The sequence below is a fragment of the Callionymus lyra genome, chromosome 14 (assembly GCF_982586985.1).
Source record: "Callionymus lyra chromosome 14, fCalLyr1.hap1.1, whole genome shotgun sequence".
NCBI lineage: Eukaryota > Metazoa > Chordata > Actinopteri > Syngnathiformes > Callionymidae > Callionymus > Callionymus lyra.
Window position 1 is genome coordinate 19,419,401 of NC_141831.1, and position 25,017 is coordinate 19,444,417.

General features: G+C 37.0%; 1 protein-coding gene across 3 annotated transcripts in view; it reads right to left on the bottom strand.

Moving 5' to 3' along the window:
• Window positions 1-25,017, bottom strand: part of LOC148066382 (rho GTPase-activating protein 26-like) — a 53,605-nt gene that overhangs the window by 15,012 nt on the left and 13,576 nt on the right. For all 3 annotated transcript variants that reach the window (XM_087806921.1, XM_087806920.1, XM_087806919.1), the window contains exons 2-15: window positions 9,990-10,085; window positions 7,966-8,027; window positions 7,826-7,897; window positions 5,429-5,530; window positions 5,256-5,366; window positions 4,052-4,156; window positions 3,855-3,984; window positions 3,658-3,758; window positions 3,398-3,492; window positions 2,431-2,509; window positions 1,860-1,896; window positions 1,619-1,684; window positions 306-380; window positions 146-230 (exon numbers count right to left, since the gene is read on the bottom strand). In XM_087806921.1, the coding sequence (XP_087663047.1) occupies window positions 146-230; window positions 306-380; window positions 1,619-1,684; window positions 1,860-1,896; window positions 2,431-2,509; window positions 3,398-3,492; window positions 3,658-3,758; window positions 3,855-3,984; window positions 4,052-4,156; window positions 5,256-5,366; window positions 5,429-5,530; window positions 7,826-7,897; window positions 7,966-8,027; window positions 9,990-10,085 (1,216 nt within the window). The remainder of the gene's footprint in view (window positions 1-145; window positions 231-305; window positions 381-1,618; window positions 1,685-1,859; window positions 1,897-2,430; window positions 2,510-3,397; window positions 3,493-3,657; window positions 3,759-3,854; window positions 3,985-4,051; window positions 4,157-5,255; window positions 5,367-5,428; window positions 5,531-7,825; window positions 7,898-7,965; window positions 8,028-9,989; window positions 10,086-25,017) is intronic.

Below are 25,017 nucleotides of genomic sequence, written 5' to 3' on the forward strand. Positions count from 1 at the left end.
TTTCATGTGACTGTGGTTTCTCAAAGCATATCAACATCAAACACTTCAGTGCGGGGACAATAAAGAATAACTCGTCTGTGTGGTAACCCTAACTTAACATGTCACTCTTCATCAAAACATCACTTTATTATTTTCAGACACAAACCTGAGATAGTGTTTTATTGCACTGGTTATAGTCTTGATCTCCCACTCGGGGCTCTCCAGCTCCACGTCTGCACACGTCTTCGGGTCTGAGAAGGAAAAAAAAATTAATTTGTTGTGACAAAGCTCGCGACACATCGATTTGGTTTCATGGATGCACTCACCTATCGCCAGGTTCAGAAGTTTTTGCACTTTGGAGCTGACGCCCACGATCCTGTACAAGCCCTGTTCGCAGATGCCTGAGGAGAGTAGCATCAAAATCAACCATACGTTATTAAAAATAAAAAAATAAAAAAACAAGTCGTTTTTAGTTAATACAAGTTAATATTGTATGTTAAACACGTTCAGGATTGAACACAGACTCCATGGTGACAAGAAAAGCAACAACTAATTTAAACTCCTACTGTGTCGTCCTAAGAAATAAGGGATTGCGCAACTTTAAATCTACTTCGTTCCTTGCAATTATGCCGACTCGGCTGAGACGTCCATCTGAATTTCAAGTGATGTGAGAGTCGGTATTACGTGGAAAAAACAAAACAAAAACGGTGATGATTACCGCGTCTTCTGCATGGTTCAATTCAAATAAGCTGGCATTTGATTCCACGTTTCCTCTCCTATGCACGTACGATTTCAATAATAGAGCCGAGAAAAAGGTGATAATTATACACCGTCAAAGTGCTCGCAGAGGCACGTAAACTGAAACACTTCAAATGTGGACCTTTATGGTGACATTTAAAAAAAAAATGGAGGAACCTGCAGCAGCATCAAGTGGTGTGCCACCGTCGACGATGACCTTTGACCCGTGTTATTTTAGAGCCGACTTGACTAAAGGTTGCCATTAAGGACAGTTATGTAAGGATTGTGTTGCGTCTCGAGGGGCGGCGGTCGTTTGAGCGTCCTCTCGACATTTTCTTTCGCTTTTTTACAACGGAGTGACACGCGTCCGTTAGTGGAGCTCGATGGTGAGTCGGTGACATAGGTGGAGGCGCTGAACTGTGAACATGTGACTTATTTAAAAACAGGGAGGGTGTCGGTAAATTAAAGCGACACTTGTTTTAAACAGAATTTTTATATATACATTCACTTGTATGGCCTCTAACTGCTGCTGCTGCTGATGATCACACAGATCAATTCAAAACTATCATATTATATGACTTGGAGTTCAATTCATATTCTCAAACTTTGACATGTGAATTTTATTTTTATTCACTTAAAAACAAGTAGGAGATACTGCTAAAGCTATGTCGTTGCTAACATTCCACATAGTCAAGCGGTGAACATTTATGCCATAAAACAAAACTATGCTTGAGTCAAGGAATTTGCTTTTTAACAAAAAGTTGTGTGGAATGAGCTCCTTGGCTGAGGAATGTGCTCCTTTTCTGCTTAATATTCTGGGTGTTTTGTCTCAGAGTTTACGTCTGCAGTGATTGTAAAGAACAAAGCACATAGAATAAATGAATACATCAGTTCCTTTTACCTCGAGTGTCGACGGCGTGTATGAATTTTTTCATCACGCCGAACCCCGTCACGTCCAGCTGAGCGACTGATGAGGGAAGAGAGGATGATGTGAATGCAAAGTATATTATTTTAATGTGAGTCTTTATAATCCATTTAAATAGAACAGAAATCCATGTTTTGAAATTGAAGCTTAACACAGAAGGATGCTTTTTTTTCTTCCTTATTTTACATCTTTTACAAATGAGTCGAAGGACACTTACAGCCTTCAGCCTGGTTGTCTTTGTTCATGTTGTACACCTGCGAGGGCAAAACACAAGTCGTTCAAATCGCAGCCGACTCCAAACGTGGTTTCAGAACTTTTCAGAGCGGCGAGTTCTAGTCCTCGAAGCGAATATAGTTAAGCTCGGCGCCCGAGACAAGTACGAGGCGGCGGATCTAGCCGAGGTGTGACGCAAATTACAAAATAACAAGAACACGATCTGTTAATAACTGCAACTCTGGATGTAGCCACTGGTCACGTTGGAGATTAATCTGCAGGCCGTTTGAGCCTGGATTACACCATTCTTTGAGCAGAACGTAAACATGCAGGTTGCTTCACGGCGTCCTGTCAGAGCTCCATCTGATTTATTGGCAATAAAAGCGTTTCAAAGTGAAAGCTGGTGACGTCAGAGGTGTTGACACAACGACACCAGAGGAGAAAAGTTCACATTCCACTCATGTCAATCTTACTTTAAACAATTTAGCTTCTTTTGAACTCCTCATTTATCTCCTTTTTTTTTTTTTTTTTTAATCTTTCATGTCCTTTTTCACATTGTAACCGTGGCAACCTACTGGTTCTCTGCCGTCCATGGCCTCCATCCACAACCTGCGGTCCTCCTCTGACAAAGCCTGCATAGTAATCACCCCCGGCCTTCAGGCAGGAAAACACATGCGGGAAAAGAGGAAGAAAAAAAAAACATGTCGAGCAAATTGAAATTTCAAGGTCTCAGAAGAATGTCGGCAGTAAAGCATTGACACCCGGAGACGCACAAGGACGTTTGTGTATCTGTGCGACATCACATTCTGTGTCTCAATAAGAAGTAGCAAACATTTGACACTTGTTTACCTTTTTAAAACACACACAATGTGTCAGTGCATTCACAGTTTTGCTTGTTTAACAAAACAATAACAAACAAACATTGGACTATTAGGTCACGTTAAAGTATAAAGTACGTTTAATTTAATGTGGCAATTTAAGGTTCAAACATTTTCTATTAGTACTATTTATTTGTGGTTTAACATTTTGATTTATATTATTTATATACTTATATGTATTTATATTTATAAATTACACATCATTTACATTATACATTCACTATTTATTCTCTATTCTGAAATTATTGAGACATTCATATACATTTAATGGACTCCTTTACTTTAAATCTTTTTTATGTTCGTAGATTTGTCCATTTGATTTGGAAGCATATACCCTTGAGGTTATCAAAGACGAAAGGAAACGAATCAATACTGAATAAAAATTAGTTAAAAAGGTTTATAAAATGAAAAAGAAAGTCGAGAAAGAGCTGCCTCTAAAAAGGTTGAAAACTGACTAAATGGCACCCCCGTGTGTCAAGTAGTTGAAATTACGTCTCTGAACCAACAGGTGTTTAACTTTTAAAAGTGAAATAACTTCTCACTTATACACACTACTAAAAATAGTTACGCTGTAAATGTTATGGCAGAGGGACTTGTTTTTTAATTCGTATTTAAAATGTAAAATTATACATCGAAAAAAGGGGTAAAATGGGTTAAAAGTCACCTGTCTATCGCCTCCACGTCAAAACAAAAGCGTTTTTCAATGGAGTCCGTCTTCCTTCTGGTGCAGGACTTGAGGGTGAAACACTCCTCATCTCCCTTGAACACAGTGAGCAAACATGAGATGGCGACAAAATGTACTAACAGAACCCAAGTCTAATGTGACAAACTGATGTTGAAAGATACAGATCTGAGGATCTCTCTGTGAAATCCTTTATAGCAAGGATTCTATTGTTAATTGTGTATTTTTATTTCACTGCTCACCGTTTTACCGCCGGACTTCGGGTCAAAGAGCACCATAGTGACCTTCTTCGGCTCTCGGTGGTACGTGCAGTAGTACTTGACCCAGGTGGACACGAATGAACCTGGAGTGAGGAGTCGAAAAAGGCAGGAGGATTTATTTAAAAATAGTCAGCGGGGCTTGGGCGTCGCTATGGCAACAGTGTGTCAAGCGTGCGTACGTTTCTCCTGCACAAACAAGTATCCCTCCATGATGTGGTGGCTGATGCTCTTGTGCTCGTGTGGATTCTCCTTCATCTTCCTCATCAGACTCTCCACCTCCGACCGCGTGCTCTCGAAGCGGTTTCTTGTCTAAACGAAAACATTGAAAAAAGTGAGGAAGGGTTCACACTTTTTTTTATTAACGCCAGGGACTCACGTTCTGGATGCTGATGGTCAGATCCGTCTTGAAGTGATTGAAGTCCTTGGCCAGCTCGTAACCGTGGTGATAGTAGGTGAACAGACCCTGGAGGAAGGCCAGCAGCTGAGGGGGGGGAATAAAGTGAGGATGATGATGGTAAATATGAGTTGAAACAAGCAGATGATGAAGTAGAACAAGAAAGAAAAAGCAGGAGATACTCAAGAATGCACAGACCTCTGCCAAGCAGCTCTTTTCCTAACCTCAATGTGACTAGGGATGGTTACCAATACCACTACTGGTTCTAACACACATGGTCGGAGGAGGAAAATAAAACTAAACTTTCAGTTTCATTTTCCCTGATAAATTAAAGTCTGAAATACAAACATTGAGAATGCATTGAAAAACTAAAGCTATGATGGTGAATAACAATAGTTTCACTCACAACTCAGACCTAAATGTTTACTGGCAGCTCATAAAGCCAACAAAATGTGTAAATGTCAGCATCTCAACTTTCTGAAAATTCTGAAATTAGGAATTCATTGTTTTTCAATAATTGAATTCAATAATTTCTATATTAAAATGTTGTATTAGTTTTGCTTTAATACATCAATTCTATACTTTGTATATTAAAAAGTAGAATGAGAGGGTACATTTAAAAAACATAAAGAAAAAAAAACGTTTCCAAATGTGCAATGTTCCATATTATTAATTTGCTTTATGTGAATAATTATTTAACTTATTTACCATTTGAAATATTGATGATAACAATGATCTCAACGGGACAACACACTAAAGCTACACAAACACCATTTTATCCTGGGAATTACATTGAAATCCAAGCCAATGGAAACATGAAATCAAATACAATCATTTAAAAAAAATGTGTTATATTGTTTCATTTCAAATACATACTAAATATAAAATAAAAGATAAGCAACTTTTTTTTTAATATATATATCATCTTTCAATATTTAATATATATTATATATTTATATAGTTATATTTATATTTATTTTAAGGGAGACGATATACTAGTAGAAACCAAATGAAAAAACATGCATGTATGACATAATGTATTACAATAATAAATACTGAATAATACAAAACAAAATACATTGCTAATGAAGCTATTTCTACATTTTCAGGTTTACCATTTGATTATTGATCCCGTGAGGGACACATGTTCAACAGAGACTCTCTGCACACAAAGGTTTCATCTCACCGGCTCAACGAAGTCGAACATCTTCCTCTCTTGGACCTCCTGAACTTTGAAGACGTACTCCAGGGAGACCTCGTAGAAGTGCTGCCGAACATGGTCCACCTGGTTGTCGGCCTGCAGCAGAACCAACGTCAGAACCGCGGGAGACGCATCAAATAAAACAGGCGTCCTCGCACCTCGTGCAGATGAGACTCCTTCTTCTTGGCCGACAGACTGAGGTGCTTCTCCAGGACGCCGCAGTATTTCTCCGTCTCCTTGTCGTACTTCTTCTTGGCTTCCTGAGACACAACACACACACTCAGGGGATGTGAAGAAACACACGTTTGCTTCCGATTATTAAAAGTTGATTTACTGGGATCAAGATTGTTAAAACAATTTAAAAAAGGAAAATACATTTTGTTGATGAAATTAAAGCAAAATATTGAGATTTAATCTTTAAAATGTAAACTGTACGTTTAGAAAAGGAGAAATTATCAAACACACAATTGGTGATACAAATGAAAACTAGTTAAATAACCCACTAGATGTCACTCTGTGTTATAGCATCTACTGCTTTGAGCAGCTATTCTAGTGAAACCTCACTTCATTATTAGAGTGAGGGCGCCACCTGCTGACCACTATGAAATACAACAGTTTCAAAAAACGGTGGTTACATTTTTAATATCCAAAATAATATAATATAATATTAAAACATATGATTAAATCGAAGCCAAGGGGGGAAAACAAATCTCTGAACAAGAAACAAAAAAGAGTAGTTTCAGAAAATATTATTTATCTGCTTCAGGAGATTATAAAATAATGTTGGAATTACGCAAAAATAAACGAAATAATTGAAGTAAGTAAGTAAGTAAGTAATTTTTATTTATATAGCGCTTCTCCAGACCAGGGTCACAAAGCGCTTAAACAATCAATATTCAATAAAGTATATACTTTAAAGGTCAAGATAATACTGAGAACAACACAGGAGTTCCAGAAAATCAAGGAAAAGCCTGAACAAATAAAACGTCTTAAGATGTTTCTTAAAAGAGTCAGTAGATCCATCAAGCGCAAAGAGAGAGGAAGGTTGTTCCAAGGATACTTTAAAACATTTAAAACAATAAAAAAAATCCTTGTATTGTTACAAGGAAGGAAACTGTCAGAAATGAATAAAACATATTAAATATATAGAAAAAAAAGATATATATTATTGTAAATTATAATTATATTTGTATTATATGTATTCCAATTATAAATAAATTATAAAAAATATTTCAATTTCTTTAAGAAAAGCTGTTCATTTAAGGTTAAAGTTGTGCATCTCATGGCGACTTCTGTTCCACCAGAGACTGAAAACAAAATCAATTGATCATTTAATTTCCTGGAGACCCTTCGGAGGCGCGAGACTGGGAGTCCAGAGGTCAAGGAGACGAGTGACCGGGCGAAGATGTCTGCTCATTCAGGGCTAAACTGGGATTAGCGCATGGCACAGATTATGCCTTAACTTCTAAAGCCGGCCACCATGTCACAATCAAACAATGAGCTGCTGCTGGATTAGCAGATATGTCTCATGTAGACCACATATTAGGGGGAACCCCCCGCGGCTCCTTTAATGTACCGGACAGTGCGACGCCACCTGCTGTCAGAAGATTACAGGGTATATGCTACAGAGGGGGAGGTTAGTGGGATTTACTGGACGGACATTATTCATTTATCCTGAGCCACATTGGACCGTCACGTATGTTTGTAATCGACTCCAATAACAGCAGGAATGATGTTCAGCCTCCAGACTGTACGTACAGTACACAGATTTATACATTAAATCCACCTCCCTACGTGGGATTTACTGAATTATAGCATCATTCACCGCCTTAATCTCCAATCCAGGTCATGGTCCTGTGCGGTAAATGTCGTCCGAGACACGTTATTAATATATTAATATTAAAGTTTCCAACTGCGAGGGCGGCAATTAGGTTAAACAATGCTGATTATTAAGTGTGTTAATGTTTTTGGGGAAATAATAATTGATGTATTTACCGCTATATCGTGATACATATTGTATGGCCTCACTTTTACCAATACACAACCGTAGTGGTTCTAAAAGGCTGATTTTTGAGTGTATTTAGTGGTTGAAACTGAAATTCTGAGGGCGAAAAGTTGACTATGAGTGATTTTATGTGGCCCCAAAAATCATTCTTACAGTTGTACAAGTTTACCAGAAACTAATATCCTAACCCAGAATGCATTGGTGTTCATACAGTATTCACCGTAAGCTGCCTGTTGATAAAATGAATCATTTATAACCCAAAAAACTCAACAAAAAATAGTAAATTCAGGTAAATTGTTGGAACTGGCAAAAGTAGATTTACTGTATAGTTTGGAAATATACAGTATGTTTTATGTATGGTTTAAATGTATTTGAAATTGTTTAATTTTCTTCAGTCTCCCTGTTCCCCGTTTGCTTGACTTGATCAAGTTTCTCTTCTCCCTAAAAGCTTCACAATAGGTCACACACACACGCACACACACGCACGCACACGCACGTAATATTTGACCTATAGGGCTTCATGTGTGTGTGTTTGTGGGACTCTCATTACCTTGGCTGCACTGATCTGCTCCTTCCTGAAGCGCTCCAGAGGCATGATCAGAACATCGTTGGCATTTTCGATCTGAGCACACGACGCCATCATTAATGACACAAACTAGACGACGATGGGTCGTCGACCGAGGGTCTCACCATGCGCGTCCTCTCGTCCTCTAGATTCTGCAGGACCGCCGCAAACTCCTGCAGGGACTTCGCTGGAGACAAAATGAAAAAGGTTGACAGTGTTTCTAGTTGAAACACAAATGTTACCTTCAAAATAGCAGGGATCGAGTCCCATAACCTTGACCTTCTGTGTTTCAGCTGGAAACTCACTGACAACAAACAAACAAACTAACTTTTTTTTAAGTGTTTTTCAACGTCCTCGCCGACTCATATGATCTCAGATTGTTTTTCAAGCGTTTGTGAAAAGATGTAATCGGGTTGTGTGACTGAATGAAGTGATGTCATCTCAACAGACTAGAGAGCAGCAAGCTGTCCAGGAAAGATACGGAGGGTCAGTTAAACAAGCGGTGGGTGGGTGGGCCGGCAGCGCTGGGAGCAGCAGAGAGGGTGCGGCTGTTTGGACAGAGAGGCCTGGACTCGTTCATGGACTCAGTGAATTCATTGTGTATGAACACATACCCTATCAGTTTGATTCTGCTGAAAAAGAGCTGATAAGAAAAGTGTGTTGAAGAAGCATGCTTCCTGTGGGGGGCGCCAGAGGAGAAATAAACCTGAGAAAAAAGTGTAAACGTAATAATGTGGCAAATATTCCATTATCGACAATCCTGATGTATGATTTCGTTTTTTAATTTGAGATTTTAAAATACTTCCATAAAGATGGTTAAAAAAACACAAAGGTGTAGAAAGTGTGTGCAAAATTGATAAATATATATATAAAATATATATATGTTATAAATATAAATATATGTTATGTAAATATGTTAAAATATATTTTTTAAATATATTTTATATGAGTTTATTTACATATTCAAGTCTGCCTGTTGCACAACTGAACATTACACAGATGTTTCCTTTGGAATAATGCAAAGTCAGGTTTAGACGTTTAGTTGTTCATTGGTGCTTTAACGACTCTAAACAGTATTTTGTAAATTGTATTTAAAAAGTTGTTGAAAAAATAAGTACATTTTAAATATTATATGAAAGATACACCTGTAAACATATATGTTAAAATATATATTTATGTTAAGTATGTTTACAAAATATATTTATTTTTTAATAAACATTTTAAAAAGATGTAAAAATATTCATAGATGTTAAACGCACTTAAATATACATTTGGAAAAAGATGTTAACAACATACACAGATGTTAATATAAAGTATATGTTTAATAAATTCACACATGCCAATATACTGTATATATATATATATATATATATATATATGCGCAAATATTTATATATATTTAGTTTAAAACATAATCAAATGTCAAAATATACATTTCAAACATTCTTTAACAACATTAAATGTATATATATATATATATATATATATATACATAAATACATACAAAGATATATATAGTATCTAAGTAATTGAAAGTGAATGTTTCTAAAGTGTATTAATGAAACCAATTTAATATAATTTGTATTATTGATATTATTATATAATTGTTCTTGATGTATTTTAATTGTTAATTTTATCCTCATTATTCCACTTCACCATGTAAAGCTAGTAACTCCACCTGTTTTTTTTTCTCAAATAGTTTGCCTGGTTGGAAAGTAGAACCCTCGGCTTCAACAGCAGCGTGTGGTTTCCTCACATGTGTTCTTTGGACTAGTGAACGACATCCGACCGTGTTCCTGCACAGAACTCAACCAGTGGGTGGTCGGACCATGTCTGCCCTTTTGTCAACAACATCATTTTTCACGGACAAAGTTTCCTGGCTCTACCAGGGAGAGTCTTGGTTTTTCTTCACCTCTTTCTTGGTGATTGAAGAGCTGAGCCAAGAGACAAAATGATTCCATTTACCAGTTGATTTAACATTCCTACTCTGCAGTATGTCTGGATTTGAAGCTAAGAAGCCACATGAGGATTTTTTGTAGGTAGAACTTTCTTTTTATTAGTGAGCGTTTCTTTGATTTGATCCTTTGAATCATACGTTTATTTAATGTTTATTTTCATGGACTTTCATTCCCAGTCGTTCTCAGCTCACCTATGCAGATCTCGTCGTCCGTCTCCGCGTCTCCGATGCATTGGAATTTAAAGTCGTTGAGAGAGTCGGCAAACTTCCTTTTGGCTGTTGAAAGACCTGCGACGACAAGCAGAAGAAAAATACATCAATTATAGATGGCAACGATGAGAAAACCAAAAATAAAAGGTCATAAATCTGTAAATACGTGATAACTTGTGATTTCTTTTTAAGAAAGTAAACCCAATGTTTCAGATAAATAACATTTCAAAACAGCTTTGGACTAAAATATGTGTTGTTGGGAGAAAAATTAATAAAACAAGATGGAAAGTTTCCCTTTTTTAAGCTGCATATTAAAGTTTTTCAAAAACACTTCTTGTCTTGACTGATAGAATCTCATCTTTCCATCAACTCCAAGCAGCAGAAAGTGAAGACCAGCTCTGTCTTTCGTCTACACGAGCCGTCAAAGATGAGGCCAAATGTTTCTCAGAGACCATTAAGACGAAGTTCCACTTCAGCGGCCAAAATCCTGAAGTGATTCTGGTCAAAACAGCCCGACGCGTATGAATGAATCTCTCTGCAGACACAAGGAAAACCAGGATGTCTTCCATCATTCAAAGACGTGAGACGGAGGCATCAGAAGTCAAGATAAAAAAATAGGACCACACGCTTTGCTCACTGATGTCAATCTGACTGGAGGAGAAAGAAAACAGATCCACGAGTTAAAAATAGAAGTTTCCATCTCCAGACGTTCCATTGATCCTCAACGCCAGAGCTTTTTTAATGTGATTCATCTCCGGCGTGCGCTTGACATCGTGAGCATTACGTCTGGCACGGGTGGGCAGATCTGACATCATGACAGTCTAGCTCCTCCTCTTAGATATTCACTTTCTTCTCCAGATGTCTGGTCATGTAAACCCAGCTGCTGATGCCTCCTCTCAACACCTGAGGTTAGGTTAGGTAGAACTTTATTGATCCCTCAGGAGGTCTCTTTCGGGAAATTGTTTTTTTCCAATTAGCCACAACAATACAGCAATTATTCAAATAACCTGAGGAGGGAAGAACGCCTCTTTCTTTACACACTTACTGCCTCACTCCATACGTCTATATTACATCACGACCAAAAACTAGACACACCAGTTTGATAGTCATTTAAAAAAGATCAAATTAAAAAATAAAGTAATTTAAGAAAAAGCTAAATAAAACCACATGTAAAATGAATGTTTATTATTATTGATCGAAAAGAGGTAGAATTCAATACGTTTGGAATACCCCCCCAACATATTTTTTTATATTAATATAATTTTTATAAAGACGAAAAACATTAACAATCCTAAAAAAGAAAAAATATATTTAGATATAATATAGTAAAAAATGAAGCAAAAAGAAAACCACATTACGATCACGTTTAGATTGTTTTACATAAAAAACATAAATAAAAATTAAAAAAATATATGTCAAATTCTGGCACATACTGAGAGTTGGGGTCTCTCACCCAGTGCATTATGGGAAGGGACATCTTATGCAAGTTTACAAATTTCAACGTGGAGCATTTGAGCCTTAACAGTCTTTGCGTTCTTGCCACAAAAGAGTTATTTATTCCACAAAAAAAACAAAAACATCTTAGCACAAAAAATAACAAACAATTGTTTTGTTGTTTTGAAATGTAGCCATTAGCTAGAAAGGACCTGATTTATTACAGTGAGATTTTCTGTTTCTTTGTCATGCTTTTCATTCTCTCCATAACAGATGCAGCATTTTTGTTGTTTTTCACTGACGTCATACAGTCGATAGCTTAAAAAATTAACTCCATGAAATTGGAAGTCATCCCGACATATCTTTGGCGGCATCAAAACCATTTGTTGCGGGAACATACCGTCGCCCCTCACATGACTGTAACAGCCCATAAATGGACGGTAACAGGTTCATGGACTCAAAACACTCGGCCTCTCACTTTTAAACACGGAATGAAAACCACATTGTTGGCCGGTGTTGTCGTGGGACGGTGCAAACGGAGAAAAGTGAAAACATGCAGCGGAAAAAATGTACACAAAGGTTGAAACACATCTCTTAACCATTTATGGAAGCGACTCGAGAGTTGACATTGTTGTGCAACACAAGACGGACCGAGCTCTACCTTTAATGTTGTGTTTTCTGGGAATATTTTTGTGGAGAAAAAGACAGTCAAAGACAATAAGCTACTGAGATCGTGACGCTCGATGGCACGGCGTCCGTGGAACGACACGAAGAATGGAACTGTGTGATATCAACAGGAAATCTGAGCGCTGGACTCTGCAGCAGCTTTTGTCCCACAGACATGTGAATGCAACACCATTCATCCAGTGGCACAGACGCACACATGCACACACTATTCAACTGCCGGGACAAAAGACAGATTTCAGGCGGTTCCTGACGCGAGCCTGGATCAGAACCAGTGGGAACAATCTGAGTGACATAGCCGTGTGTTACTGTGTGAGCGCGACAAGCTAGCTACATGCTAGTTATTCTTTCAAGTAACATTTACACAGCAAATTATGATGAGATCATAAAGAAAAAACAGTTGAATTATCCTAAAGTTTTGAGTGAGCATCACCGAACAAGATTGCTAGTGTCAGAAACAAAATTATTAAAAGCAAAGATATATTGTATTAAATAAAGTTTTACATTTTGAGTTCTTGGAATGAAAAATTAAAAAAAGAAGCTTCCAGAGTGTATTACGTCTGTAATAATCATTATAATTAAATTATAATAGGTCGGGTGGTATGACCTTTAAACTCATATCTGTTCACAGTAACTTTATTTATACGTCACAGTATGTATTTAGGTGTACAATAATTCAAAGTAAAATAAGTGTTCTTTGTTAAAGGAAAGCTAAGTTGATTGAAAACAAAAACCATAAACAAAGATATAATGTAATGTCAGAGTAATTATTATGCAGAAGAAGATAAGTAAGAACAGAATCAAGGATAGTACTTGTTGAATTAAAATTATTTAATAATGCTAAAATATATTATATATATATATATATTATATATATAATATATTGTATGGAAAGTGTAAGCAAGAGAGTTTAATAGGGCAAATGACAAAAAAGTAAAGAGGTTCTGTAATCCAAAAATAATGCAAAAGTTACCAAACATGACATTTTCCACAAAAAAAACCCCACAAAAATAAATAACACAGCTTAAAGTACACATGATAGGCTGTTTTTCGTTGTACAAGTGTCACTGAATTGACACCCTGATTTTTTATGAAGAAGAAAATCTACTTTTGCATAAATAAATAACTATTTTTTATTTTACAATTAATTTACTCTCACAAAAAAAAGTTTTTATAACAAAATCCTAAAATTTTAAGCAGTTTATAAAGTGATGTGAATCTCTTTATAAAAGATCATATGACATTTAGAGTTAAATGAACCAACTTGAATATTACTTTTAAATGCAATGGGCGCAAAAAAATGGAATAGTTTTATGAATTATAGTTTGATTAATTCATTTCAGTAAATTAAGTGATAACATTCGTCTATTACTCCTGAAAATTTGCCAAAATCCTCAACAAAGATTACTTTCTACACTTGACGGTCATTGTTTTATCATGGTCGGACACACTTGAGGGTAATTCGGACACTGGAAACAAGAATGATGTTCAACTTCCTGTTTCAATCAACCAGGCTCAGTCAGGTTGACCTTAAGAGAGCAGGAAACCCTCGCTGTACAACACTTGGCTGTGGACAGCGACACAGCAAGGACGTGCAGGAGTTTCAATAGTTGCTATGGCCACGGCAGGTTGCGGGGAAATAAGAGGTCGAAGTTCAGCTTCCGTCTGTCAATTCTGCTCAGTCAGCGTTATGTAGAGCAGGGGGGGTGCTGCTCAATGGCCGTCATGGCATCATCGCTAAAGTGATGCAGCGACTTGTGATTAAGGTCAAATCTGCATCCGCCCGAAATGTGATCCACCATCGCTTCTTGACAGAGTCTAATCTGGATTCACAATGAAATCTTTGTGCATGATGTCATCGAGAAAGTGTGTTTTTCATTTCGATAATGACTCACTCTAATCTGATTTTTTTTAATCAAAATACTCTGTAAACTGAGATAATGAGTAACAAATGGTGCTAATTTGAAAAGACACATTTAAAAACAAAATGAGCAAATATAAATATTGAGAAGACAAATAAAGAAAATGAAAGTGCACTGGAAGACAATTTTAATTAAACAAAGAAATACTTTATATATTATTTACATTAAAAGATACAAATAGAAAACAACAAAAAGGGAATTAATAATGCAAATAAAAAAACTTATACCAATAATTATTATATAATAATCATTATAATTAGTATTATGATAGTATTTGCTTTTTATATTAAGTAAAATATAAATATACGTTATTGTGGCTCATGTTTACCTAAGTAACAACCTGAAAGGATATGATATAAATGCAATAATGGGTGAAAATTTTTATATTGTTTTCATAGATGATAAATCCTACTTTAAAAAGTAAGTCAGTGATAATTCATTCACAGAGATTTAACCAAAAATAAATAAATAAATATATATATATATGTATATATATATACATATATATAGGGTCAATTACTGCATTTAAAATATAAATAATGTACAATAATAATCATTTATTGTATAGATATATACACACATATACTGTACATATATGTATATATATATATATATTCCGTGTTTAGATTAAATGGGAAATAGAATGGGCTGTTAGAGAAAACCTCTTCAGCAGGACCAGTTATTCAAACTCAATGGACCCCAAATTGCCATTTATAATCTCAGACTTTCAGTGAAGCCGGTTGATGAAAACTCCAACATCTGATGTGTCATGTTTCGTTGTGCCACAGAGAGAAACAAAAAACATCTGAATATTTGAGTTGGAAGCTGCAGCAATAACATACGAACGCGAGTTTGGCAGAGAAATCAAGAGGAAAAAAACGCTTCAATTCATCAACTAACAAGGGTCAAACAGAAGATGTCATCAGGACCGTCTCCTGCCAAGTCATTGAATTAAAAACAAGGCAGATCACAGGCTTGTACGAGTATGAACACCAGTGGAAAAAATACTGAATAAAAGCAACTTAAAAAGTTGTGAGTTAATGAAGAAGAGGGTCCAGGTAGGTTTTTTAAAAACACATTTTTTAAATCTGATAAAATATTGTTTTTAAATGTGGATACAATCTTTGAACCCAATGAATCAAAGATGCTGTTGTTTTTACAATCCATCACCATGTTGATGAGGATGACGTTGTGAAAACGGAGTGTGTGCCAGCAGCTCCGTCAACCATAAACAACACTTAACTGTGGCGAAACTACTAGACAAACACACACACACACACACACACAGATAGAGAGAACAGAGGGACAGACACATGACACGGTTGACAACCTGCAAACACACACTCTGAAGTGCTCTTTATCAGCAGATGGCTTTCAACACATCTGCATGTGTGAGGAAGTGTTTATTTTCCACCATTCTCTGGCTTTATGTGCGACTGAAACGGAGAAAGTAACTTTGTGTCAATCAATGCGTCGATGATCGATCCTGTCACGACCTATTTATTCCCACTCGTGCACAGTCTCCTTGCAACACACACACACACTAACACACACTGATACACAAAGACACACACACCCCATTATCTTCATTCCTCTGTAATGGGAGTTCAGCTGCTGCCCATCCCAGAGAAGAGTCTCGTGGAAGGAATTCTCGACAGGAAATGTAAAAACAAGAGAAGATTCCGTCAAAAACAAAGAATATTTTTGACTCTCCATCTCCTGACAACCACTCGGCCGCCAATGCATCTTCCACTCTCCTCCGATCGACTGCTCCCTAACAGATCATACGATCACAAATATTGATCTAATGACAGAAAGGTTTGTACAACTTGTACGGATGCAACCCACAGTATTTAGAGGTATGTATTCACAATAATCCTGCAATATGATCACGATACAGAGGCAATGCTACAGTATATTACTGTAGTAACAAGGATATATATTTAGTACTGCTCAAGAAATTGACTGGCACATTTAAAGACCACATGATTCCTGCAGAAGTCATAACTGGTTTCATTCGTTTTGAAACCAAAATGTGCCCAAACTTCAGCTTTAAGAGCTGCTGGAGTGGACTGTATCCTCTTGTCCTCAGTTATGAGGTTTGATTGCAACACAAAAAAGAGGACTTTTGAATATTTCAGTGAAATAGAAAAATGTAAATAAATGTTTTTAGTAATCATATTAGTTTATATACACTTAATTGAAATACAATCATAAGATATGATTTAAAAGCCATAAAAACTAAAAAGATACTGTAAAGTGAAAGGAAATATTGCGATATTAAAGTACCGTATTTTCCGGACTATAAGTCCCTCCGGAGTACAAGTCGCACCAGCCATAAAATGCATAATAAAGATGAAAAAAACATATATAAGTCGCATTGGAGTATAAGTCGAATTTTTGGGGGAAATGTATTTGATAAAATCCAACACCAAGAACAGACATGTCATCTTGAAAGGTAATTTAAAATAAAAACAGAATAGAGGCAACAACAGGCGGAATAATTGTACGGTACGCTTACGTTACATGACACAACTGAGAACGTGCCTGGTATGTTAACATAACATATTAAGAGTTATTCAGATAACTATAGCATAAATAACATGCTAAGAAGTTTACCAAACTATCCGTGTAACTCCAAATAACTAAAATCCAATGAAAGCTAAATCCTCTGTGTCACTTTTAAACAACTCCGCTAACTCACGAGGTAGAAGATGCGGCGCTTCCTCTTCTACGTCAAAATTATCAACACAGGCCTAGAGCGCCCTCTTGCGGTTTAGTGTGAAAATAACATGTGAAATTATATACCGGTATATTAATGTGTTAATAATTTCACACATAAGTCGCTACAGAGCATAAGTCGCACCCCCGGACAAACTATGAAAAAACTGCGACTTATAGAACAGAAAATACGGTATAGAGATATTTCGTTCACTCCTAAGCGAAGGAGTCTGTTGATGAAAAAGCAACAGAGGAAAGAGTGAGTATACCACATTTAAAGTACTTTACTTTCCTTCTAATTCATTTTAAATTGATACAACATTGCATAATACTAGTACTACCGATACATAAATTGATTGGACTTCAGAGCTGATGAAGCTTCATGAAAAAGTGTCATGTTTTTTAGACCTCACTAGGTGGCGCCCAGTGAGTTCTGAAACGTATGATACTGTTTCACAAAGTTGAGTTGACTTGAGGATTCTACCCTGAATGCATCTTTGATTTTGAGGGTCAAACAGCAAGTGTTGGGGTCAAATCTGTAACCAGGGAAAGTGGACTTTGTCAGGAAGAACTAAGTGAAGATATAATTGACTGGAACAGATGGACATTATCTGTGCAGCTCGGGGAATAGAAGAAAGAAACACTGTACATCTCCTTCCCCTCGTCCCGGGCCAAATAGTTCCGGTATCCTAGCAACAGCCAAAAGAAGCCGAGCGACTATCGCAAGAGACCTCAGATCTCCACTATCCATGTTTAAAATGTTGTTTAAGTCTGGACCAGTCCTCGCGGTGTTTTCCGACTTTCAAACTGCTGACCCCGTTTGCCCTCCTCCCTCTTTTATCCTCTTCCACCCCCTTCCACTTCTTTCTCTGGTTCTGCCGCCACGCCTGCTGCTGACACAGCGAACACACACACACACACACACACACACAACACAACAGAGGTTTTCCCTTTTTGCTCTTTTACAAAAAGAGTGTCTGTAGGGTGAAATCATCCGCCGCGCACCCGCCAGCGGTCTCTGGAAAAATCCACAGCAGGAATGTGGGGAGATCTCGATTGGTGTCCAAGTGGACGACACCAAAACCAGAAAAGCCCAGATCCGGTCAGAAGGCTGACCCTAGCAGAGTATAGGAGGGTTGGAAGTGTATTGAAGCGTTTAAGGTGGAAAAAACAAGTTATAGTATAGTTCAGGAGGGTAACAGTCAACCACCTACAGTCATGGGCTTAAATAAATGTTTATTTTTTCAATATAAATCAATATAATCTTGTAATGTTGGAGATTTATTATAGCATTATAGTCGTTTATTAATGACCAACAACACAAAAAACGAAAACATACATTCACCTCCATCAAGTTTTCTGTCATCCGTATCACTTTTTTGAGGATCTTCCATGTGATTTGTTCAAATGTATTTTGTTTGCTTGCAAGAAAAAAACTTTATATTAGAATTTCATTGAAGTTTAAGCCAACAAAAGGTAGTTAAAGCTCTAGCAGACCACGTTATTGAACCTCGCAGGTCAGATTTGGACCCCAGGCTTGGAGTTTGTCACATGCTCTTTAGTAAATAACACAAATTATGTGAAACTTCATACAGAAAAATTGTACTTTTAAATTAATTTTTAAATGTATGGACTAAAGTCTTTTCATTATATATACTTTATACCAACCTTTTCTCTGCCATGGACTGGTTAAATATCAGGATTATATTCAGTGTTGGTCGGTCAGATAGAAAACAGTTAAAAATACAAAAGCATGACCGGCAAAACAACTACAATTATACTTATGAAAAAAACATCCCAACATAACGATGAATCAGCAAGAGCTCTGGACTGGTTACAACAAGATGTGTTTGCATCTATGTGTCTCCTAGCTTTTAGAGACTTTAAAACATCAATTTAGTTTCTAAAGATTTTGTATTCTACTAATTTTCAAGTATCACACGCTAACCTTATATGAGAGAAGGTTTTTTTTTTTCTCAAAATGAAAGACCCTTCAGGCAATAATAGCCAATAGAACAGATTTTTTTTCCATCTCTGTGCCCCAGTAACAAATGTCTCATGAACTGGTACCGGTCCACAGACTGAGGGTTGGGGACCACTGCTTTATATGATTATTTATTTTAAAATTAAGTAACTTTAAGTAAATGTATTTGCTGTTACGCAACATGAATGAGGTTACTTAAAAAAAAAAAGAAAAATAGATAAACCCAAATAAAAGTAATCAGAAAATTACCAAACCAAAATTGTATTCACTATTACCAAAAAGTGAATAAAATAGAAACACACATTCATAAATACGCTGAAATAGCAAGAAAAAAAATGAATGAATAGCAAATGTGAAATAAACACGGCCAAAGGTAGGTTTGCTGAAGGTACTCCACAAAGGAAAGTAGGGTTTTTTGAACCCAAAAATATATAAAACAACATTTTCAATGGTTTAAAAAAAACGACTTCAATGTATCCACTGCCTTTCCCCTAGATCGCTGGGACAGAGTTCACCCCGAGCCGTAGAGAAAGCGGAAGAGAAAATAAGTCTTTTAAGTTTGACAAACGTTAACTCAAGGCTAAACACTTTGTAGCACTAATCTTCACTAGTAAGTAAAAGACAGCTGGACCTTAACTCGCCACAACCTCACAGCCATTCCTGACAAGCCTGATTTAGAACGCCGCCGGAGTGTTGTCTTCAAAACAGGAAACGTCAGAGAATATATGGCCTTCCTTTTTACTCCGACTTGACAGCAAGTGCAGAGATGGCAGGATGAGTGGAACACCGGGAGTACGAGCGTGCACACACACACACACACACACACATACAGACGGAGGGGAAATGGATGATACACACACACACACACACACACACACACACACACACACACACACACACACAGTGAGGAGGGGAAGCCTCTTATGGTCAAGCAGAGACACAAGCAAGAAACAAAAATCACTTCACAGAGTGGTTTTCCTTCTGTGGCTTGAAAGACCAACTAGTGGTAAGTAGCGATACTGCAAGGGTTTTAATAGGGTAAATAATAGGTAATCCAGTGTAAATAAAAAGGATCATCATCATCATCGCGCTGGAACACCGGTATCAAGAAACAATATCATTCCAGTTCCTTCTATTTGTGCACATGCGAGCCGAGAGTGTATTGCAGGAGTGATGATAGAGGACGGAGAGGCTGGAAACCACACTAACCAGATTAGTGCCAGGTCTCCAAATAGCTTTGGTTCACTTCCTCCTCTTCTACAAACACCGACCTGACCTCCGTTCACGTCGACACACACACACACACACGGACCTTGACTGGTAAATTCATGAATGTCACGGCACTTACAAATTTGTTTAAATTACATCAACGAATCTTTCTTCAACCGCAACACAGAATCAGTGGCCGAGGGACACGAAACGACAGAAATATAATCTGAATTACTGAGAGACTTGTTGTTGCTACTGAGAGATCAAAAACATTTAAAACAGCAGGAAGTTAAAGGGACAGCTTTTATGTGTTTTTTTAAAAAAAGCATCACATGGCATGAGTTTAAAGCAGATTGAGAAATGAGTCCAAAGTTTTGTGGCAACAAAACACTTTTTATCATTTTATTATTTTAACTTGACGACCATTGTCACCAACATGCATTTGTTTCAATAACATTTCTTATCATTCTAAAACAGATGTATAATGTTTTAATTAGGGGTGTGTATTGGCGAGAATCTAGTATCATGAGATAGGCAAGGATACGATAGATAGTGATACTTTAGGAACAAGGAAATATTTGCAGTATTGTCCGAGTACTTGACTCTGGCATTGTGCCATTTACAGACCACATGACTCTTAAGGAAGTCGTAACGGCTTTCTTATGTTTTAAAACCAAATTCTCTTTAAACGTCATCTTAAAAAACTGCTGCAAAAAACTGTATCCTCTCGTCCACGGTCACCTCCAGGATCTTGAGGGATTTCATTGTTCCTTTAGCTGAGAACTATGACATTTATAAAATAAAAAATGTTAAGAAAATATGATTTAAAAGAAGAAGAAAAGTAGAGTGCTGTTAAATATTAAATCATTATTTCTCACGCCCCTAGTTCTAATCCAAGCGAAACTGCCAGTGGAAGAGGAATCTGGCGACAGTTCAAACTCAAAACTCGCTCCAGCCAGAATTACCTCATGGAGCGCCCAGGGTAATATACAAGACGAATATAGTTTGTCCTGAAGCCAGAACTCAATAGTTGACGATTTACATCATGGGAAACTGTAGCAACGGCGACAAACGTTATGACATCCCTGAAGCATTTCATCATTCCAGCTCCGGCTCACACCTTCAAAAATATGTTTGGTTAGAAAACCAAGAAGAACAAGTGACATCTGACCAGAGCAGAAATCAATAGAACACGTTTGTTTCAATAGACAAATAATTAAGAAGTTAAACAGAAGCTAAAGTTTACACAGCAATAAACTAGTTTCTCTTTTCAATTTAAGTCCAGTTCAAGGTCATCATCCGGGTCATAGTCCAGATTATATGTGATTTTACTTTTTTTGTTACCTTAATCAGCATCTTTTCATATTTAACAGGTCATTTCAGAAGCAGCAGGTTTACTATTACATGACAATTCTTCCATAAAACAATAAAAAGATAGAGAAATAAAAGCTCCCGGTTTAAAACAACCTCTCGAGGGCCAGGAAACAGTTACAGTTACTGTAACTCTGTAACTACACTCTTACAATGAACACATTTCACATAACGTTCACAACGTTCTAACTTTTCTTTTTTAACCTCACCTATCACCACTTTCCACATGTTCTCAGACGCACCGACACTTTATACTTTCCTGACCCTGGGAAGTTTCATAGAGGAAGTGTAAAACAAGAACGGGAAGAGGAAGTCGGTCCCAAGCATCCACTCCGGTGAAAAATACCAAATACCGACATAAATAATAGCGCTTGTGGAAATTAATAGCAGCAGAAATGATACGTAGCACAGCTTCATTTACTTCACCTTCCTGATGAATGAATATAGTTTTATACAAAAGGAAGTTTCAAATATAGTGGGTTGATTATCAAGCAGTTTTACTCTTGTTGAATTGTTGAATTTCTTATTTTATAATAAATTCTGTGATACACTTGTATTCCTGTACTGTTAGTCCTGTTTTGTTATTACTTGTATATATTTTTTAATGTAACCACTGTACATTTAATCTCTTTTGTAAACTTTCTTATGGGACAACTAAATTTGCACACAAAGGGAAGATCGAGGGAAGATTAAATCAGTTCAAAAACTGGCATCTTTACAAGTCACCATGTCAACATGAACATCAATCAATTCGACAGAACAAATAGAACGTCTTGGCAGATCGGATTGAGGTCATGAGTTTAACACATCTGGTTTATATATGTTCAATATCCAAGGTCATATTGATGGATCTACTGACTCCTTTAAGAAACACCTTAAGACGTTTCTATTTGTTCAGGCTTTTCCTTGAATTTCTCGAACTCCTGTGTTGTTCTCAATATTATCTTGATCTTTAAAGTATGTACTTTTTTGAGTATTGTTTTGATTGTCTAAGCGCTTTGTGACCCTGGTCTCGAAAAGCGCTATATAAATAAATATTACTTACTTACTTACTTACTTACCATGCTAATGTTAGCCAATATAGCACTTTACTACTGAAAACAGTCACTAACCGATGTTGTTGGATTGGGATTCTTTTCGGTACTGTATTCTTTTTTATTATCCAAAAGTTGGGAAAAGTTGTCTTGGAGTCATAGTTTACACTTTTTTTTTAAGACTTTTTTCTATTCATGTCAGTGTAAAACACTTCAATATGTTATTTTACTTTTATTTTAAAGGCATTCTGTACACTACATAACAAATGTTAAACGAATGGTCAAATATATCCTTATTTATGATATTTTCAAATTGACCTACTAAAAAGTATTATCCGTCAATGACCCGTGTAAAGTATACTGTATACATTTTATTTTCAATAAACATATATTCACATGTTCCTCGTTTGCGTTGCAATTAAACTTCCGGACGCTAGCTGACAGCAGTCATTACATCTTCCCCAACTTAAGGAACAGTGACATCCCACATGCTCCCAGTGATGACTGAGGACGAGAGGATACAGTCGACTCCAGTAGCTTTTAAAAGCTGATGTTTGGACGTATTTTGGTTTCAAAACAAATTAAAGCATTTACGACAAGAGTCATGTGGTCTGTAAATTCTGCAAAGCCAGAGTCAAGTACTCGGACAATACTACAGATGTATCATTGTAACTTCTTACATTATCGCAATATATCGTATCGTTTGTATTGTAATACATATCATATCACCATATTATTGCCAACATATACTTCTAATAGAAATGTAAAAAAGCTCATTTCAATCTGCATTTGACATTAAAAAAAATGTCAAAATCGTTGTCATCGTTGACTCATGTTCGGATGACAGAACCGTCTCTCGCCAAGCAGCCCCGTCACCAAACTGCTTCTTAAATGCCAAGGTAGTGTGAATGATGGTGGGTTCTTATGAAAGACATCCAGCTTCAAAGAGCAAAAACGACTTTGTTCCGTCTCTCGACATGGAATCGAGTCAAACTCATGAACCGGCGTCTCACCCCCTTCTTTCAGAAGCACAAAAATATGCATTTCAATTCAGACTTCCCACCCCCACACTTCACCTCCAGCACCGACCAAATCTAAACTGTAATCCCCCTTTTCCCGTGAGGCTTTCCCTTATTCTCCTCATTAATCCTTCAGCCGTCTCTGCCTTTAAAGATTGTACCTGGGTCTCGAGGCGAGCCACTTAATTCCGGCGATTAAAAAACAAACGCCGCACATATGTCCGTGGGTGCTCCGGGACAGTGTACAGAGATTTATTTGCAAACCATTCATGTGCAACCATAGTTACAAGTGGAGGTGGCGAGGCAGGTGTGTGTCTCAGCATGTCTTGCCTACGCATGCATGTGTGAGCGGGCGAGCTGCCGGAGCGACACCTGCCACGGCCCCGGGCGGGTATGACGTCTCGGGTCGTCGAGGCCTGAAGACGAGTCGTGGCTCGGAGCGACGGGCTGTTCGTTCACCGTGTTACTGAGACGATGATCGGCAACACAAACGTTAGCTTCAGATAAACTGTTAGGAGAAGAGAATGCTTTCAACAACACTTGAAGTATTGTGGTTTAGAACTGGGAGGAGTTTTATCGTTAATAACAAATTATTGTACAGTCAGAAGCAGGTTTTAGATGTCATTGTTGGTACGTTAGTCACGATAGCTTCACTCAAGTGTGCTAACAAGATTACACTCACCTCTAGGGGTGTGTATTAGTTAGAATCTAGTAATACAATACAGAGGCAATTGCGATATATTGTGATACTGTATAGAAAAAAAAATATTTGTAGTACTTACCAAGTACTTGACTCTTGAGTTAAAAAAAAAATATACAGACCACATGTCTTGTTGTAGGGGATTTGTTTTGAAACCAACATTTTTCGACTGTATCCTCTTGAACTCAAACGTGAATGAAAATCTTATGGGATTTAATTTTTCCTTTGTAAATGGTAAATGGCTCTTACTTATATAGCGCTTTCTGTGCTTATTCAGCACTCAAAGCGCTTTACACTAAGTTTAAAATTCACCCATTCACACACACAATCACACATTGATGGGAGTAGGCTGCGACGCAATGCGCCATCAGGAGCAATCAGGGTGTGTAAAGTGTCTTGCTCAGGGACACAACGCCACAATCTCGTCCGGAACTGGGATTGAATCCGCAACCTCTCAGACCACGAGTCAACCTACCATCTGAGCTATTACGCCCTTTAGCTAGGAAGATGTAATGACTGCTGCCATCTAGCGTCTGGAAATGTAATTGCAACACAAAAATGAATTCTTGTTAATTATAAATAAATTAAAAAAACATGAATATGTTATTGAAATGCAAATTATAAAGAAACTTAGGTAAAACAATTAAAAAACAATAAACAAGTTGAAAAAAATGGATACAGTATCATGAAAAATAAAAAGTCTCTGTGTCAATATTTTTTCAAAAATGTATTGTGAGGAAAAAATATTCATAAAAGAAAGTATTTGTTTATGTAGCAAGTTGCTAGTGGGTGCCAAAGAATATCCTGCAGATTGCAATCTCTATATGGCACCAACCTAAACAGCCACCACCATTAAAACTTGTTTAAAAGTCACACATGGGGCCAAAATATTTTAGCACTTCCCAGAATTCCCATCAAATTACTTGAATTCC